Source organism: Coenobita brevimanus, chromosome 60 (assembly GCF_032717465.1).
Source record: "Coenobita brevimanus isolate Jiangsu-jjx chromosome 60, ASM3271746v2, whole genome shotgun sequence".
Lineage (NCBI taxonomy): Eukaryota > Metazoa > Arthropoda > Malacostraca > Decapoda > Coenobitidae > Coenobita > Coenobita brevimanus.
In genome coordinates, this window is record NC_137013.1 from 28,910,514 (window position 1) to 28,929,882 (window position 19,369).

At 40.4% G+C, this 19,369-nt stretch overlaps 1 protein-coding gene across 1 annotated transcript in view; it reads left to right on the forward strand.

Moving 5' to 3' along the window:
• Nucleotides 1-19,369, forward strand: part of LOC145403343 (E3 ubiquitin-protein ligase MARCHF6) — a 202,359-nt gene that overhangs the window by 20,117 nt on the left and 162,873 nt on the right. Inside the window, exon 2 of the mRNA XM_080275133.1 lies at nt 5,369-5,539. Within this exon, the coding sequence (XP_080131259.1) occupies nt 5,369-5,539 (171 nt within the window). The remainder of the gene's footprint in view (nt 1-5,368; nt 5,540-19,369) is intronic.

The following is a 19,369-nucleotide window of genomic DNA, read 5'->3' on the forward strand; positions in this document are numbered from 1 at the left end:
TGTGTGTGTGTGTGTGTGTGTGTGTGTGTGTGTGTGTGGTGATAGCCGAGTAGCCTAGGGAAAAGGAGGGTTGGGATAAACGGGATGGGGGGTGGGGGAAAGGAGTTGTGAACGAAGAGTGACGGACAAGGTGAGGGAAAAGAGAAAATATGACATTTGCCTCACCTCACCTGTCCAGATTTCTCTGTCCATGACTGTACATGTGTTTATATATATATATATATATATATATATATATATATATATATTTATACTGTACTGTATATGTATATCTATACAGTATATTGTATATATATATATATATATATATATATATATATATATATATATATATATATATAAACATACACACACACAGTAATCCCTCTACTATCTGACGTAATAGAGCCAAAGGCATGTCCGGAAAGTGGTCCCGTCCAGATAGTGGGCCCCAGACTCCTGGACTTGTACTTAAGGACCCTAACCCAGCCTGACTTTGAAAGCCACCTAAATAACTCCCTACCAGACATGCATAGCACCTATTTAAACCTATTTAAGACCCTATTCACACCAATAATGGACATAAAACATAAATGAAAAGGAACCAAAGAATGAGGAATTAGAAGTGACTGTACCTCAGCCAGGGTACTTACAGCATGTCTGTGGCCGCCTTCTGTAAGGCTGTGGTAGTGGTGAAAATGCTCTTGAAGCATGTACAGTAATCCAGTGTTGTGCTGCACTTACAGTAATTCTTTGCACTGTGAGTTATAATTTTTTAATACTGCACATTCTGTTAATTGCACCACGCCAGTTTCAAATGCCAGTTTGCACTCCACAGTTAATCTTTTGCACTGTAAATTCTAATTTCTTAACACTACACGGCACTGTAAATTCCCGTGTGGTCTAGTGGCGAGGTATTGCCGTTTATTCAATGTTTATTCATAAAAAACGAGCACATGTGGCATCCATTGTGATAAGCATCTACTCGTGATCGAAGTTAGGCAATAACTTTTGGTGAGGGGGCAGCAGGGTTGCCAGATCACAACTCGGCCACATTACCAGACTCCTCAATTTTCATTACCAACTTTAACTTTTCATTACCAAATTCGTAAAGCTAGCACATATTCTTCACTAATTATGTATACAAGTGGAAGTACATGTAATCACTCTCCTTATAATTAACAGCATGTTGATTATTTTCATGCTATGTAGGCTAGCAGATTAATCAGAGAGAGCAAACAATCCACCATCTCCATCCTGTGTATCCTCATACATGTGAAAAATCCATTTGGTAATGGATTATTCTGATTCATTACCAAATGAATTTTCTTTACCAAATTGGCCACCATTTGGTAATGAAAAATACCAGATGGCAACCCTGACAGGGCAGGGGGGAGGGGGGAGGAAGGATGGGGTAAAGGGGCTGCCGTGTAAACGGCTGTTAGGCGCCATGCGGCAATTTCGAATTACGGGTGGAAAAAAAATTTGTTTTTTTATTTATTTATTTATTCTTTTGGCCATTTTTAGGTTCCGAAGGTCCAGGCCCACAATGTCCAGTAAGTGGGGTGACTGGAAAGTGGGCGTCTGGATAGTATGGGGACTACCGTGTATGTGTATATATATATATATATATATATATATATATATATATATAGGTAGATAGATAGACGTTGGGTCTGGTTAGTACTTGGATGGGTGACCGCCTGGGAACACCAGATGCTGTTGGCATCCCTACGTCAAGTGGGGTTGGTGGAGGATTAGTGCCCCTCCCTGTAAAACAATTAACTCTAAGCCCTTGGCCACCCCGTCTGGGATACATGGCGTCTGGCAATGGATGGATGGATGGATAGATAGATAGATAGATAGATATTTATGTATATACAGTATATATATATATATATATATATATATATATATATATATATATATATATACAGTATATATATTATATACTGTATATATTTTTTATCCCACGAATGTAGGCGCTTTACCATCCGTAACCGAGGCCCGGGGTGCGAGGATATGTAATGTTGGTTGCTGACTGGCTGCTACTGAGACCTAAGTCATAAGATAAGGGTTTGGTGTTTAATAGGAGAAATTCATCCCTCCTGACAGGGGTGGAACCACGTCACACGGATCGGCTGGCGGAAGCATCACCCACAGTACTATTTCACACCAGTATCTATTTGTCTACCGTAAGGGTCGGTCACACGACGGTTCTTCCCCTCAGTATTCAGTAGATTATTTTTAGCCATGGGTTTATCATGTAACGCTGAAACAATAATACATTTATTCTATCTATCTATCTATTGCCAGACGCCATAATCCTGTACGGGGTAGCCATTTGACTCTGAGTTATTTGTTTTACAGGGAGGGGCACTAACCCTTCGCTAACCCACTTGACACGTAGGGAGCACATATGTTTTGGTTATATGGTTGCCACCCAGCATTATAAATGGTATAAATATGCAATATATGTAAAGATTCGGTATTTTTTATTATTTTACTTATTGTTTTCAATACTTGCATTATCCAATACTTTCAAGAATTTCCTTTGAACTTCTAACTGCTAAAAATTGTCGACTGAATACTGGGATTAACTCTGACTGAGGTTCACTACAGGAGACAAGAGCAAGAGTTGAGGATCCGAACTTTTGTCGACCGTGTTCACACGAACAGATAGATACACTGTTGCCAGCACCTGTTACCCTCCTCTTGCAGCTAGGTGGCCCAGGGGGAAAGTTTGGCGACTGTACATTGAATTGTAGAGTAAGGCTGAATGACAGGACATTTTTAGAAGGGCCAGGAAGACAACTGGGAGTGGGAAGCATCAGGAAGGCAGTAGAAAAGAGAATAGTAAGATGGTCTGCACATGTTGAGAGGGTGGAATCAGGAAGTTGGGTGTGGAGGTGTGGAAGTGTAGTTGTGCTCAACCATCTACAGAGGCAGACTGAGGAAAACATGGGATGAGGTGGTGTTCACTGATCTTGGGTCAAATGTATTATTAGAGAGCCAGCATTGGGCAGAGCAATGTGGAGGAATGTTGGCAGGTGAACCTGTCTGACCCATATTACATGGAAAAAACAGACATAAAACTGATACAGTAGCTACTGATAATAGTTTTTGTGAGAGAGTTTGCAAAAAAATCTGTAGGAGTGTGGCAGTACCGGAGGAGTGGAAGAAAGCTGTGATTGTGCCCATGTACTAAAGTAGCTGTGACTGAAATGTGCAAAAATTAACATGAAAAAAAAAGCTGCTGAGTATTGTGGGTACTGTATATAGAATCTGGTAAAATAAGGGAGGGAAAAGCGGGTCTCAAAATATCTGCTGAGTACTGAAATGAACAGGGAAGCTCCCCAGAGTAGTGGAGAAATCATATATTTTTAGTAAGATAGGTACAGTGTCGTAGTGGATAATACATGTGAGAAGAACTGGAAGGTTTTATGGCATTTATATATCTGGAAAAAGCACATAAAGTTAAGAAGTAGGGATTCTGAAGGTATCGATATTATGTACAAGTAAGTGTGCTGTGGAAGATTTGATAAATGCTCAACAAAATTTAAAAATGTTAGTTAATGTGAAACATGCAAGAGGTGAATGATAAGTAAATGAGTCACTCAGTTTCAGTTGGTGTGAGACTAGGTTGTTTAATGTCCTTATGATTGTTTAATACAACACACTGAAATCTGAAGTTTGGTTCCAAGGGCTCCATGGAAAATGGAATATTTTGGAAAGTTAAATCATAATGATAACTATGTGGAAAAATGTAGTAAATACTGAATAGTTGTCAAGAATACTGTAAACAGTAAAAACAGTGAAATAATTTAGATGAGTGAATTATTGTCTGCTGTTAAACATGCCAGCAAAAGAATACCTACCGGTATGTTATCATCAAATATTTATTGATCATTTGAGGACATGGCATAACAGCACCCTTCTGTAGCATGAGAAAGTATTTGGGAAGGTGGAGTTTTTTGGAAATCAGGTGTTTGGATTTGGGACTTTGTACTACAGTATATATGGAGTCAGTATGATTGACAGAGTTAGGAAAATAACAGAGGAATTAGTTGGAGAACAGAGAGGTTTTCATAAGGGAAGAGGTTGTGTAGATTACATATTCTTCCTTAGGTCTTTAGTGGAAAATTTTCTAGTGAAGGGAAAGAAGTTGTATGTGGTCTTCATGGATTTGGAGAAGGCTTATGACAGAGTGGATAGACAAGGAATGTGGAAAATATTAAGAGTATATGGAGTAAATGGGAAGTTGTTGAATGTTGTGAATGGTGTGTATGATGGTGCTAAGGCTGCAGTGCATGTGGTTAATGAACTGAGTGAATTTTTAAAAATCTTAATATTGGATTGAAACAGGGTTATGTCATGCCTCCATGGTTGTTCTCTCTGTATAATATATGGATGGGGTTATAATGTTTGGGCAGTGGATGTTGGATTGGTCCTATTGAGAGAGGGCAATGTTTGGAAACTTCCTGTACTGTTGTTTGCAGATGATACTGTATTAAGTGAAGACAAAGGGGATCTGCAAGGCTTGGTGAATGAGTTTGAGAATGTGTGTCTAAGAAATGGAATCTAAAGGTGAATGTAGGGAAGAGTACTGAATGTACAGTGAGGTTTGATGATGAGGAAATGGAAAATGTGAGTGCATGTAAGTTCTTGGGTAGTGTGATGAGTAAGGATTGAAGTTTGGAGGATGAACTGCATGGAAAGGTACGACAAGGAAGAAAGGTTGCTGGTTCTTTGAAAGCAGTGATAAGATCAAATAGGGAATTGAGCATGGAAGTAAAAAAGCTGCTGCATAATAGTATTGTGATATTAACTCTAATGTATGGAAATGAAGCGTGGACCTTGTTGGAAGGACACAAATCAAGAATGAGGGCAGTGGAAATGAGTTAGCTACTGGTACTGGAGAAGAGCATGTGGATTTACATGGAGAGACAGACTGACAAATGAGGAAGTGAAGGAGCATTTTGGTGTGGATGAGAATGTGATAGAAGGCATTAGGAGATATACATTGAGGTGGTTTGGCCATGTGGAGAGGATGGAGAATGAGAGACTAACAAGGATAGTGTATGTGAATGAGGTGGAGGGGGAGAAGTTGAAGAGGAAACCAAGGATGGGATGAAGGGAGGAAGTAGAGAGGCATATGAGAGAGGGGTGTTTAAGTTGGGTGAGGGTAATGAAATGGCCGAGGATAGGGTGACTTGGAGGCAGTTTGCTTGTGGCCACCCCATACAGGAATAAGACATCTGGCTATAGATAGATAGGATTATATGGATTGCATATTCTGTATAGTGATGTTTGGCATGCCATTGCAAAGGGCCGAGAGACCGTTCTTTGTTTAGTGTGAATTAGGATGATGATGATTGATGTCTTACAGATATATGCCGGGTGTGTCGGTGTGAAGGGACGGGTGACCGGCCTCTGTTCCACCCTTGCATCTGTACTGGCAGTATCAAATTCATCCACCAGGACTGTCTGGTGCAATGGCTGCGCTACTCTCGCAAGGAATACTGCGAGCTCTGCAAACACCGCTTCCACTTCACACCAAGTTAGTATCTCTTGCATTCATGCCAGTTTCATATCTGTTATATTTATTCATATAGTATGTGTTATGGTTCTCCACAGATTAGTATGGTATGGTATCTTTTACATTTTTTCACAAGTTAGGACTGTATGTCAAGTTTATTCGCAGTGAGTATCATGTGTCATTTGCAAGTTAGTACTGTATCTGTTGCGTTATTCACAATTTAGTATCTGTTGCGTTATTTGCAAGTTAGTATCTGTTGCATTACAATGTATTTGCAAGTTTGTTTCTGTTGCATATATTCACATTGTAATATTTAGGTTCACATAGTAGTATTGAGCTCTTGCATTTATTCACAAGTAATAATTTGCTGCATTTACTCGCCGGTTTGTATCTCTTGTGCTGATTCAGTAATTAGTAACTGTTGCACCGATTCACATGTTAATAACTGTTATGTTCATTCCCCAATTTGCATTCTGCATGTACAGTAGTTACAATCTGTTACAGTAAATCTTTGAGTTTTAATTTCTTATCAAGATTGTGTCTGTTGCTTTCATTATTTAAGTGTTCATTTCAGTGAGTTAATATCTGTTGCATTGATTCACACCAAGTTATTATCTGTTGTGGCAGTTTCTCCTTTATTTATTTATTTTTTATTTTTTTATTTATTTTTTTTAACTTCACAACCCTTTGAGATTCAAATGACTATTTCGATCGTCATTTCAAATCCAACCTCAGAGATTCGGATGACGCTTTTAATCGTCATTTTAAGAAACTTCTGTAAAATATTCACCATAAATAACATTTATGCATCATAACAAAGAGGCTCGAGCATGATGTCATGGAATGGTTGCTTTATGGGTGGCGGTACTGCACAGCTGGTCTGACTCATAGCTTTGTTTCTTTATAACTTTATTTTTGAGTATTTTTCTACAGCAAGGTATAAAATTTTTGGTTTTTGCCTAACTTCAACTTGTCACTTTGACTTTTTATTTTCTTTGTTTTCCTTTTATGAACATACTGCGATAAAGTACAACCATTCAGCTTCAAAATAACACCACAACCAGCATCCTATCATAAAAAGTGTATTTACACTGACTGATCAAAGAAAAACATCACGAAACGAATATGCGGCCGAGACTAAAACAAAATTGTGCATCTCTTTGTGCTTTAGGAAGGGAAGAGGTTGTGTAGATCAGATATTCACTCTTAGATCTTTAGTGGAAAAGTTTCTAGAGAAGGGAAAGAAGTTGTATGTGGCTTTCATGGATTTGGAGAAAGCATATGACAGGGTGGATAGACAAGGATTGTGGAAAATGTTAAGAATATATGGAGTAGATGGGAAGTTGTTGAATGCTGTGAAGAGTATGTACGATGGTGCGAAGGCTGCAGTGCGTGTGGATGGTGAACTAAGTGAATTTTTCTCTTTGAAAGTTGGGTTGCAACAGGGATGTGTCATGTCTCCATGGTTGTTCAATCTCTACATGGATGGGGTAATAAAAGAGGTACAAGGTAGGGTAGTGGATGTTGGAGTGGCCCTGGTGAGAGAGGATAGTGTTTGGAAACTCCCTGTACTGTTGTTTGCAGATGATACTGTGTTGTTGAGTGAAGACGAAGGGGAGCTGGAAGGCTTGGTGGATGAGTTTGGGAGAGTGTGTAAGAAACGGAATCTAAAGGTGAATGTAGGGAAGAGTAAAGTGATGGTCTTTGAGAGAGGTGAAGTCAGTGAATGTACAGCGAGGTTGGATGGTGAGGAATTGGAAAATGTGAGTACGTTTAAGTACTTGGGTAGTGTGATGAGTAAGGATGGAGATTTGGAGGGTGAAGTGCATGAAAGGGTACAGCGGGGAAGAAAGGTTGCTGGTTCTTTGAAAGCAGTGATAAGAAACAGGGAAGTGAGCATGGAAGTGAAAAAGTTACAACATGACAGTATTGTGATACCAACTTTAACGGACGGAAGTGAAGCTTGGACGTTGTTGAAAGGACACAAGTCAAGAGTGAGAGCAGTGGAAATGAGTCACTTAAAGAGGAGCCTGTGGAGTCACATGGAAAGACAGGCTGACGAATGAGGATATAAAGGAGCGTTGTGGTGTATGTGATAGGAAGCGTTATGAGGAACACATTGAGGTGGTTTGGCCATGTGGAGAGGATGAAAGGTGAAAGACTGACGAAGAGAGTGTATGTGAGTGAGGTGGAGGGGGGAAGAGGGAGGGGAAGGCCGAGGATGAGATGGAGGGATGGGGTGGAGAGGTATATAAGAGAGAGGTGTGTGAGTTGGGAGGAGGGCAGTGAAATGGCGGGGGACAGGGCGACTTGGAGGCGATTTGTTTGTGGCCACCCCAAACGGGATTGAGGCGTCTGGCAATAGATGGAGAGATAGATCTCTTTCCTTTCACTGTACTGCACAACGAAATGCAAAAATTACCATAATCTATATATCATTGTAAAGGTAATTTATTTTATTTTTGCCTGGTTTAAAACAAATTTACATATCTTTACTCATTATTTTTTGCCGAATATTTTTCTGCGGCAAGGTATAGAATTTTTGCTTTTCGCCTAACTTCAACTCATCATTTTGACATTGTATTTTCTTTGTTCTCCTTTTTTGAACATACTACAATAAAGTACAACTATTCAGCTTTAAAATGACACCAAAACCAACATTCTCTCATGAAAAGTGTATTTACACAGAGTGATCAAAGTAAAATACCGGGCCCCCAAGATGTGGGTCAGCGTGAGTGGCTGACTTTGGCACGGACATAATCTGCCCGGCCCAAAAACCTGATAGGGTTAATACAATATCTGTTACTCTCGTTTACTTCATTTTTCTCTACTAAGTTAGTATCCAGTATCTGTTGCTTTTATTTCACACCGCATTAGTATTTGTTGTTTTTATTTGCCCTAGTTTTCGTTTACACCGAAGTTCATTATTGAGAACATGTACTTCTTTACCATTTAACTATTTAAGGATTTTCCCATCTGACTGAATCATCATGCCTAAATAAAAAAAAAAAAAGGGCTCCACCATTGTGGTGAAGGTTCGTATATATACAGTAGCTGTTGATCTTTTAGCTTTTTATGAGTCTTTCAAGTGATTAGAAAGCTCTGGCATTAGCAAGAATAAAATCTCAGACTTTAATCAACACTGTGAATGGGTAATGTTAAATGAGAGTGTATTTTTATGTGTACTAAGTTGTGCTCTAATTTACGTTCTTGTATCTGTTTATTGACAATCCTCTTTTATGAAATTATTTTATTGCACTAGATTGTATTTACTGTCATCCGATTTGTAGAGCTTGGTTATTGTTGGAAAGTTCTGTCTGTCTGTCTATCTATCTATTGCCAGACACCTTCATCCCCTGAGGGATGACCTCAAACAAATCTCCTCCATGTTGCCCTGTCCCCCACTATTTCACTGCCTTCCCCCCAGCTCACACCCCACTCATGTGCCTCGCCACTCCATCCCTACATCTCATCCTCGGCTTCCCCTTCCATCTCACTTGCATACACTCTCCTTGTTAGTCGCTCGCTCTCCATCCTTCCACATGACCACACCACCTCAGTGTGTTTCTCCTATTGCATTTTATCACATCCACACCACAACATTCCTGGACTTCCTCATTTGCCAGTCTGCCTCTCTCCATGTAACTCCACATGCTCTTCTCAAAGAACTTATTTTCACTGCTCTTACTCTTGACTTGTGTCTTTCTAACAAGGTCCAAGTTTCACTTCCATACATAAGAGTTGGTATCACAATGCAGTACTATCGTTCAACGACTTTTTTACTTCCATGCTCACTTCTGTACAGTATTTTGTATCACTGCTTTCAAAGAACCAGCAGCCTTCTTCCTTGTTGCACCCTTTCAAGCACTTCATCCTCCAAACTTCCATCCGTGCTCATCACACTACCCAGGTACCGTTAAACACTGTAACTTCGGACAGCGCCCAAACATCGGACGTTTTGCGAAAAAATTTAATAACTGAAGTTTATTGGAAGAGAGTGCGATATTTGCAAAAAATATTGATATGGGTAGGTAGGGTAATCTTTAAAGATTATTATGTATAAGTCCTATTAAACTAGCTAGAATATGAGTGGGTGAAAAAAATTTATGAATCAAATGGTAAAAAAATCGACATTTTTTAACCCTGCAAAACTTTGTTCACACAGAACAAACAGTTTCAGTTGTAAGAACATAATTAGTACGATTATATGTGGAAAAGTGTTGTAAGTACTGGGCAGTAAACTATTTTAAAATATATACATGCATCATCTTGCTATGATTCTTTTAATGAATATCTATTTTTCAAAAAAAAAAAAAAAAAATCCTAAATTCGGACAGACAAATTACTGGAAAAATACAGACAATAGGTGTGTGTGTGTGTGTGTGTGTGTGTGTGTGTGTGTGTGTGTGTGTGTGTGTGTGTGTGTTTTACAAGCACAGGCCTCATAGGAAAATGTGTGTGTGTGTGTGTGTGTGTGTGTGTGTGTGTGTGTGTGTGTGTGTGTGTGTGTGTGTGTTTTACAAGCACAGGCCTCATAGGAAAGTGTGTGTGTGTGTGTGTATGTGTGTGTGTTTTGCAAGCACAGGCCTCTTAGGGAAGTGTGTGTGTGTGTGTGTGTGTGTGTGTGTGTGTGTGTGTTTACAACCACAGGCCTATTTGGGATGTTTGTTTCTGTGTGTGTGTGTGTGTGTGTGTGTGTGTGTGTATGTATGTGTGTGTGTGTGTGTGTGTGTGTGTGTTTGTGTGTATAAGACTAAAGTGTGTAGCTCGTTAATACATTCCATGGTGCCTTCATAAATGTGCCTGTGTGTGCATGTGTCTATTGATTTGTGTGCGTGTTAGTGGGTGTGTGGGTGTCATTGGAACCAGTAAGTAGTGTTTAACATTATATTATGTTATTTCAGTATGCATTTGTTGAGTCAGTGAGGTAGCTACTTGATAATTAAGTGAAGTTTTGTTTAGGAAAAAGAGATCAGTTCCCCTTACAGTTTGGAAAATGTGCAATGCATTTTATATAATTTTTTCTTCTGAAAAAGTTTCTGAAGAGTTCTTAGTTATATTTATGGCCAGATTACCTCACTACAATGTGATATGATGCATCTTAATGTGATTTCAAATTATGAGCTCAAAAAAGAAGATATGTTTGGATATTTCCCTTTATATATGTATAACTTGGGCCACGAGTGCCCAGTATTTTTTTTTACATTGTTTAAAAAACTTTAAAGTGTCCGAAGTTTGGCCAGTGTGTCCAGAGACAGGTGCTATTAACCATTCTCATGTTTAAAGGGCAAATACTTGGATGTCCGAAGTTTAGAAGATCTGTCCGAAGTAAGGAAATTTGTTCCTAACTTCGGACACTTGAAAAAAAACACACGAGTTTAGCGTGGTTAATTTTTTTTATTATATAGATTCAGTAGGTACTGTCCCTGGCTACCACATGACACCAACAGGGATAAAATTGCACCATTTTACACAGAGTTATTCGTTAAAACACATAAAAAATGTCCGAAGCAAGGGTGTTTTATGGTACTTAAATGCACTCACATTTTCCATTTCCTCATCATCCATCCTCACTGTACATTCAGTGACTTCATTTCTTTCAAAGACCATAATTTTACTCTTCCCCACATTCACCTTTAGATCCTGTTTCTTACACACTCTCCCAAACTCATTCACCAAGCCTTGCAGTTCCCCTTCGTCTTCACTTAACAACACAGTATCATCTGCAAACAAGAGTACCGAAAGTTTCCACACACTGCCTTCTCTCATCAGGGCCACTACAACATCCACTGCCCTATCTTGTATCTTTTTTATAACCTCATGCATATACAGGCTGAACAATCATGGAGACAAGACACATCCCTGTTCCAAACCAACATTCAGATCGAAAAATTCACTCAGTTCATTATCCAGACGCACTGCCACCTAAGCACCCTCATGCATACCCATCGTGACATTGAACAACTTCCCATTTACTCCATGTATTCTTAATATTTCCCACATTCCTTGTCTATCCACTCTGTCATATGCTTTCTTCAAATCCATGAAGACCTCATACAACTGCTTTCCCTTCACTAGAAACTTTTCCACTGAAAACCAAAGGTTGAATATCTGATCTGGGGATGTTGATTTGTGTTATAACTCATGATTCTCCAGTTCAATCCATTCACTACCAGAGGTTCCTTCCTGGCTTAATAAAGCCATTGGGCTGAAGCATGGGAAAAAAAATCATATTGTTCGTATCGTTTATAAGGGCACCAACATGCTTTCATGTGTCGGCCTTGGTCACCTAATGACAGCTTTCCGTGCTGCTTGATCTTTGGCAGCCTCATTGTTTGGTCCCATATCCCTGAGGTCACACATTATTGCCTCATCCCAGATCTTTTTCGGTTTGCCTTTCACATCCCTGTTCCTTGATGTTTACGCTTCTCACACTTTGCACCCAATTGTCAACCTCCATCCTCTCCATATGCTAAAACCACCTCCGTCTGCCCCTCCTCATCAGTACCAATACACTCCAGTCCCATCCTTTCCCACAGTTCTTCGGTCGCAAGCCAAACCCCTCCCCAGGCATTGCATTCAAGGATGCACTACATATGCATCTAATTATTGTCATTTCTGCTCATTTGAGCCTTCAGATATCCTCTTCCTTTACTGCCCAAGTCTCACTACCATACAGCATTTCACTTCAGACACATGCTGCATACAAAGATTCCTTAGCACGGAAGGAGAGCCCTCTCATTGTCAGGAGAGGCAGCAGCTCCCTAAACATCCTCCAAGCAATCCTTGCCCTAGCCACAGAGCTAGCACCAGCCCCCACATCCAGCACATAGCATGTGCCCCAAATAGCAAAACTCTTCTACTGTACACAGTCACGAGACTCACCAGCAAGATCGATCCTTTCATGCCTGACAATTTCCATATGCTCTCCTCGACACACTGCATACACAAAATCAGTATTATCTCACAGTCTGTCTCTAATACCACTATTTCTCTTATGCATCCACTTATCATAAATACTGCAAAATATGAAGCTTTCCACAGCCATGTGGCATAGAGAGTTGGCCTGCAGTCCTAATGGACCCAGGTTCAAATTCCCCCTGGGGCAAGGAACAGGTTAAGGATTTGAATTTCATTAACCCGCCCCATCCCGACATTTTCTGGGCAGTGGTACGCCCCAGTCCCGACATTTTCTGGGCAGTGGTACGCCCCAGTCCCGACATTTTTGGACCTCTCTCTATTTTTTTTTTTTTTTTTTTTTTTTTTTTTTTTTTTTTGCTCAGACATCCGCTTTTGGTGAGAAACATCGAAAATTCATAGAGAAATCACTCACCTGAGGTTTAAAATACTCAATCTAGGTACGAATACCTCCTTACCTGACTGGGTTTTCTAACAGGCTGGCACCAAAGAAAACGAGTTCTATGGGAGGGTAACTATTTTATCCACTTATAAACAGTATTTATTTATTTACTTGGTACGAAAATATATGTAGTACAAGAGTATATTGGTTTTCAAACAGTAATATAGGCATTATAAGCATTGTTTCACTCACTAACTCATCACCATTGCTGACCTTTTTTTGCCACATTACCTGATCATCATTTCTGACTGTTTCTTCCTCTAATGTTTGTCCTCCACATTGTCATCTATTGGGGAATCACTCTGACCCTGAATGTCTTTATTGGCCAGGTCACTGGTAACAGGTGAATTGCCGAGACAATGGCTTGCAGGGGGGGGGGGAGAGGTTACGCGGTGTAAGGCATTGTCCCTGCTTAGCATCTTGTAGAGGAATAGAGGAAGGTGTCCCATGTATACGTGCCAAAAATCACTCGCGAAATCACTTGCGAAAATTGAAAATTGTGCAAATTAGGGACCTTGCAATGTTGCCGAGTTAATTCACGTGTCCGGGATATGAGTGCACATCATGTGAGGACGTGAATTCACGTCTCCGTGACGTGGCGGGTTAAAGCAGACTTTACTGATCTACCAGAAGACCCTTCAACATGTCGTAAAAATACTCCCTCTAATACCAATACACTAGTCTTGTATGAGACAGCCCTAGCATGTAATCATTATGGATGGTGGGTGTTAGCGCCAAAGTGGTGACATGTGGAGGTGTATGGATGGAGGAGGACTACTGGGCCATGATAGCGGGCTGTGAAGCCTATGCCCAGAGTTGGACGCATTAAAAAAAAAAAAAATGCACATGGTCACTCTCCCTCAGCTTCGATAGTATCGCCACCATCCCTGGTTATCATCACTTTTGTTTTATCCACATTTACTTACTCTCAAACACTTGTGTCCCATTCCGTCTCTCCACATCATACATCTTTCCTATGCCTCCCGTTCTTTCATTGTAGCCAGCACCAAGTCATCAAAAGTTACTGGAGCCAACCCACCCCTGAGTATCATCTCTCTTATATTTCTGCTCGGAACCGTGCTTTAGTCTGTTCTTCACTGTGCTTAAAATAATTTGTACTAAATATTCTGAACTCTCCAACTCTATTTCTTCTTGCTTCTTCTGACACCTTGCCAGAAACCTTTCTAAACTTTATCTCATCATCCTCCCTCCCCTTTTCCACTCTGATGGCTCTGTAGCTATTTCTTTTACTGATAAAGGAGAACTCTTCTCTTAGACTTTCTTCTCCAATATCATATTAGATGATTCCAGTGCTGTTCCTCCATCACTTTCCCCCTCTGACTTCATCATGGCTGACACTAAAATTTCTTCAGTTAATGTATTTTCTACCATCACTGGCCTCAGTACTAACAAGGCATATGGGCCTGATGGGGTCCCTCCTGTTGTCCTCAAGAACTGTGCTTTTGTGCTTTCACCCTACCTAGGTAAACTCTTTCGCCTTTGCCTATCAGCTTTTATCTTTCCTTCTTGCTGGAAGGTTGCTATCATTCTTCGTGTCCCAGAGAAGGGTGACCATTCCCATCCCTCTATTGCCCAATTGCTACAACATCCTGTGTTTCAGAAGCTTCGGGTCTATTTTTAACAAAAACTGGGAGCTGTTGCCTCCCCTGATACTGAGAAGGCTCTCCCTCTGTGCTAAGGGATCTTTGTATGCGACATGTGTTAGGAGCGTAATGCTATATGGTAGTGAGACCTGGGCAATAAAGGAAGAGGGTATTTACAGGCTCAAACAAACAGAAATGGCAATGATTAGGTGGATGTGCAGTGCGTCCCTGAGTGCAGTGGTGTGGAGGGGCTAGGTTTATGATAGCAGAGTTGAGAGGTAGGATTGGACTGGAGTGTATTGGTGGTGTGATAAGGAGAGGTAGACTGAAGGGCATGTGCAGAGGATGGGGGATGATAATTGGGTGCAGAAAGTGAGAAGTGTTAATGTTGGGGGTAGGGTAGCGAGAGGTAGACTAAAAAAGACCTGGGACGAGGCAATTGAATTTGGCCTCAGAGATAAGGGACTAAATAGGGAATCTGCCAGAGATCAAGCAGCATGGAGAGCTTCCATTAGGTGACCAAAGCTGATGCATACAAGCATGTTGGATCCTTCAAAAATGAAACAAAACAACACGATCTTTCCTATCACAACCTTCTTCTGGTCATCAGTATGGGTTCCGTGAGGGAGACTCCACTGGCGAGCTTCTTACCTACTTTTCAGGCTCCTTTTCATCCTCCTTTGGGGATCTTGGTGAAAGCTTTGCCATTGCACTTGACATCTCAATGGCTTTTGATTGAGTCTGGCATAAATCTTTAATTTCCAAACTGCCCTCATACAGTTTCTATCCTTCTGTCTGTGCCTTCATTTCTAGCTTCCTTTCTGTTTGTTCTGTAGCTGCTGTTGTAGATGGCCACCATTCTCTTCCTAGAGCCATCATTGGTGGTCCTGAGGGCTCTGTTGTATCACCAACTCTTTTCCTTTTATTCATTAGTGACCTTCTAAGCTGTACATCTAACCCTATCCACTCATATGCTCACCATTCACTTCTTGCAGTGTCCATCTTAACAGTTACTTCAACGAGCAAGGGATAAAGCAATGGCACACCTAATATCTGACTTGGCTTATATCTCTGATTACGAAAAAAGTAATTTTGTTGTTTTTAATGCATCAAAAACTCAGTTCTTAGATCTGTCAGTGTGACAGAATCTTCTGCACGAGTACCCTTTATTTTTTAACAATTGTTACATAGCCTATGATTTCATCATCCTTTGTGTAATTTTTAACGCACAGTGTGCTGCATGTTTGATCACGAGCGTGTTCTGCCTCAGTTCCCCCCTTCTACCGTTATAGTAGAGTAAGTCGTCCTCTCTGTTGTTCAGTGCGGGATTTTCAGCTCTTTGTCCCCATGGCTTCATTTGCGCGTCCTTCTTACAAGTTGTATCAAGCTCTCCTGGCCCCTATATAATGAGCTCAGTCTCTGCATCATTGCCACTTAGATCTGCTCCTCATTTTGTTCACATCTCTGTCCTCCCCTGTACAGATATTATTATTGTGAGTGCTCAAGAAATCTCCAAACATCTAGCAGCTGTGTGTAATTTGAGTATAACTGTTGTATTTTTTTTCTTGTGCTGTGTAGCATAGGGTTAGTTCTTAGGCCTAGTGAGGTCTTTGTGATTAATGTTGGGTTTTATGTCAGTCATTTTTGATAATAGTTTGTATCTGTAATAATTTATCTTGCATTAACTGAGCATTACCAGGTGTATTGTCATTTTATCAGGGCTGACTTAGATAAATTTACTCTTGCTAATTTCGTGTTAATAGAGGCTATTGCAGTTAACCATATATTTAACCTGTTTATTTGCCACTACATTATCCTTATGAGTCCTGAATGTATTGTTGTTAGTTTGAGCATTAAACTTTAACTTGTAATTTTACCTAACTCTTTTGTTTTGAACCTGGAACTTTACGGGACAGTAGTGATTTTTAGTATTCTCACTTAAAGTGTACATTATCTTTCTCTGTTCCGTAACATAAATTTGGCGACCTCTTATCAGGATATTCAGGATATTATCATAAGGATATTGCTTGATATTTTGTGACTGTTCTATCTATCTTTATACCTAGGCTGCTTCCCCCAAGGAAAGGGAGGTAGCCGAGACAGGACGACTCACTCTCCATTTACTCATCCATTCAAACACATTCATTCGCATCTTAGCCCCAAAGGGGAGAACGGACAGATCCTCACCGCATCACACCGCACAAGGGTTACTTATTAATTATGTCTACTATTACTACACTTGATGAAGCCAAAGATTTTTTGTCAAATGTGCAAACAGTGTGTGATGTAGAAAACAGAACAAAGAATGAACTTAAGCTTGTTGCTCAACAATTGGGAATTGTTGTTCGCTCTCATCATTCTAAAGATCAAATTGTTGACATGATTAATGAAAGCTTGTTTAATGTAACTCCTCCAAATGAGCAAACGCAGATTGAATTAGCTAAGTTACAGCTAGCCCTGCAGGAGGCCCGTGCTAAGGAGGCTGAGTTTCACGCACAAGTTGAACTTGCTAGGATTCAGGCAGACCATGAGTATCGCATGAAACAATGTGGAACTGGATCATCTAGCTCTGATGATTTTGATGTGGCTAAAAATGTTAAACTTGTCCCTCCTTTTAATGAATCTAATTTAACAAAGTATTTTCAGTTGTTTGAGAGGGTAGCTACAGGTTTTAATTGGCCTAAAAAGTATTGGCCAGTACTCCTTCAAACTGTTCTCACCGGTAAAGCTCAAGTAATTTATGCATCTTTGCCTCAGGATCAATCTGATAATTATGATGTAGTTAAGAGCTTGATTCTTAAGGCCTATGAGCTTGTTCCTGAAGCCTATAGAGTAAAATTTAGGACAACTTACAAGCAAGATAAGCAATCCCATGTTGAGTATGCAAAAATCAAAGAAGATCTGTTAGAGCAGTGGTTAAATTCTAAGAATGTGGATTCTGATTTTGACAAATTTAAGCAGATGATTTTGCTGGAGGACTTCAAAAGATGTATTAGTAAAGATGTAAGCCTATATCTTGATGAGAAAAGGATAGATAATTTGTCTGATGCTGCAGTTTTAGCTGATGAATATGTTCTCACTCACAAGAGATATTCTAGAGAAAAAAGGAAAGCTGAGAGTAAGTACGTTGCCTCTACTCAGAGTACAGGTAACAGGAAAGAGAATAAAGATGATGTTTCTCAGGAAGTAAATACCAGCTTCACCTCTAGATTTCAGAAAAGTAAATGTACATATTGTAGTAAGCTTGGTCATACTACGGAGAGATGTTTCAGGAGACAGTGTGATGTGAACAAAAAGGAGTCTTTAAATATTCAGTCAATTGGTCTAGTGTCCACTCTTGAGAGTTCCCAGAATTCTTTAACTGAGTTAACTGAACCTGCTTTGAGGGGTAACTTAAATTCTCATGATGGAGCTCCTCTTTTGAGCAGTAACGTGGGTGACACTCTCAAGAGTTCATGTGCTAATTTCCTGTCTGATGGTTTTGTCAGTCCTCTGGACAGTAATGACAGGAAATCAGTTAAAATATATCGTGATACAGGTGCTTGCCAATCCCTTATGCTGACCAGTGTTCTAGGCTCTAATGTTAATTCCTCTGATGAAACTGTAATCTTACAAGGTGTAGGGAATAATTACTTCTCTGTCCCTCTGTGCAGAGTGAATTTAGAGTCTGGTTTTGTTAATGGTTCCGTTATGGTTGGGTTGGTTGAGACACTCCCAATGTCAGGTGTAACTTTCTTACTTGGAAATGATATTGGTGGAAGTCAAGTGTGTCCAGCTCCTCAGTTGTCTAGTGAGCCAGTGGCTGTGTCCCAGGATTGTGATGTCCCTGATGTGTTCCCTGCATGTGCTGTCACTAGGGCTAAGTCTAAAGTTACTGGTGATTTAGAGGATAATGATGATGATGATGTTATCCTGGCTGACACTTTTCTTGCTAATTTGGACCACTCACCAGATGAGGCAGTACCCCGTAGTGTTGATAATTTGTCTCGTCAAGAGTTGGTTGAGTTGCAGGTTGCTGACCCTGAGTTGAAAGGTCTAGCTAACTCTGCTTACAGTGAAGAAGAGTCAGCCGGTGCTTCTACTTGTTATTATGTAAAGTCAGGAGTACTTATGAGGAAGTGGAGACCCCCAACAGCATCAGCCGACTGTGAATGGGAGGTTGTACATCAAGTTGTCATCCCTCGTGTTTGTAGGCAGGATATCATTAGAGTGGCTTATGATTCCAGTTTGACAGGACACCTTGGAGTGAGGAAGACTGTGGCACACATTTTGAAACACTTCTACTGGCCAGGTATCTTCAGGGATGTTTCCTGGTATTGTAAGTCTTGTCACACCTGTCAAGTTGTGGGGAAGTGTAATCAGACCAAAAAGGTTGCACCTCTAGTTCCCATTCCTCCTTTTGAGGCGCCTTTCACCCGTGTGTTGGTGGATATTGTGGGCCCCTCTTCCTAAGACTTCTTCAGGATTTTCTTATGTGTTGACCCTGATTGATATGGCTACTCGTTATCCTGAAGCCATTCCACTTAGAAATATCTCAGCAAAGAACGTGGTTAAGGAAATGCTAGGGTTCTTCACAAAGTTTGGTCTGCCCAAGGAGGTACAGTCAGACCGGGGAAGTAATTTCATGTCGAATGTTTTCAAGCAGTCTCTGAAAGAGTTGGGCATCACCCAGATCACGTCTTCAGCTTACCATCCCCAGACCCAAGGAGCGTTGGAGAGATATCATCAAACACTCAAATCGATGCTCAAGAAATACTGTTTGGAACATCAGAAAGACTGGGATAAAGGTCTTCCATTCGTTGTGTTTGCCGCAAGAGAATCTCCAAATGAATCACTGGGCTTCTCACCTTTTGAACTACTGTTTGGCCATGAAGTAAGAGGACCCTG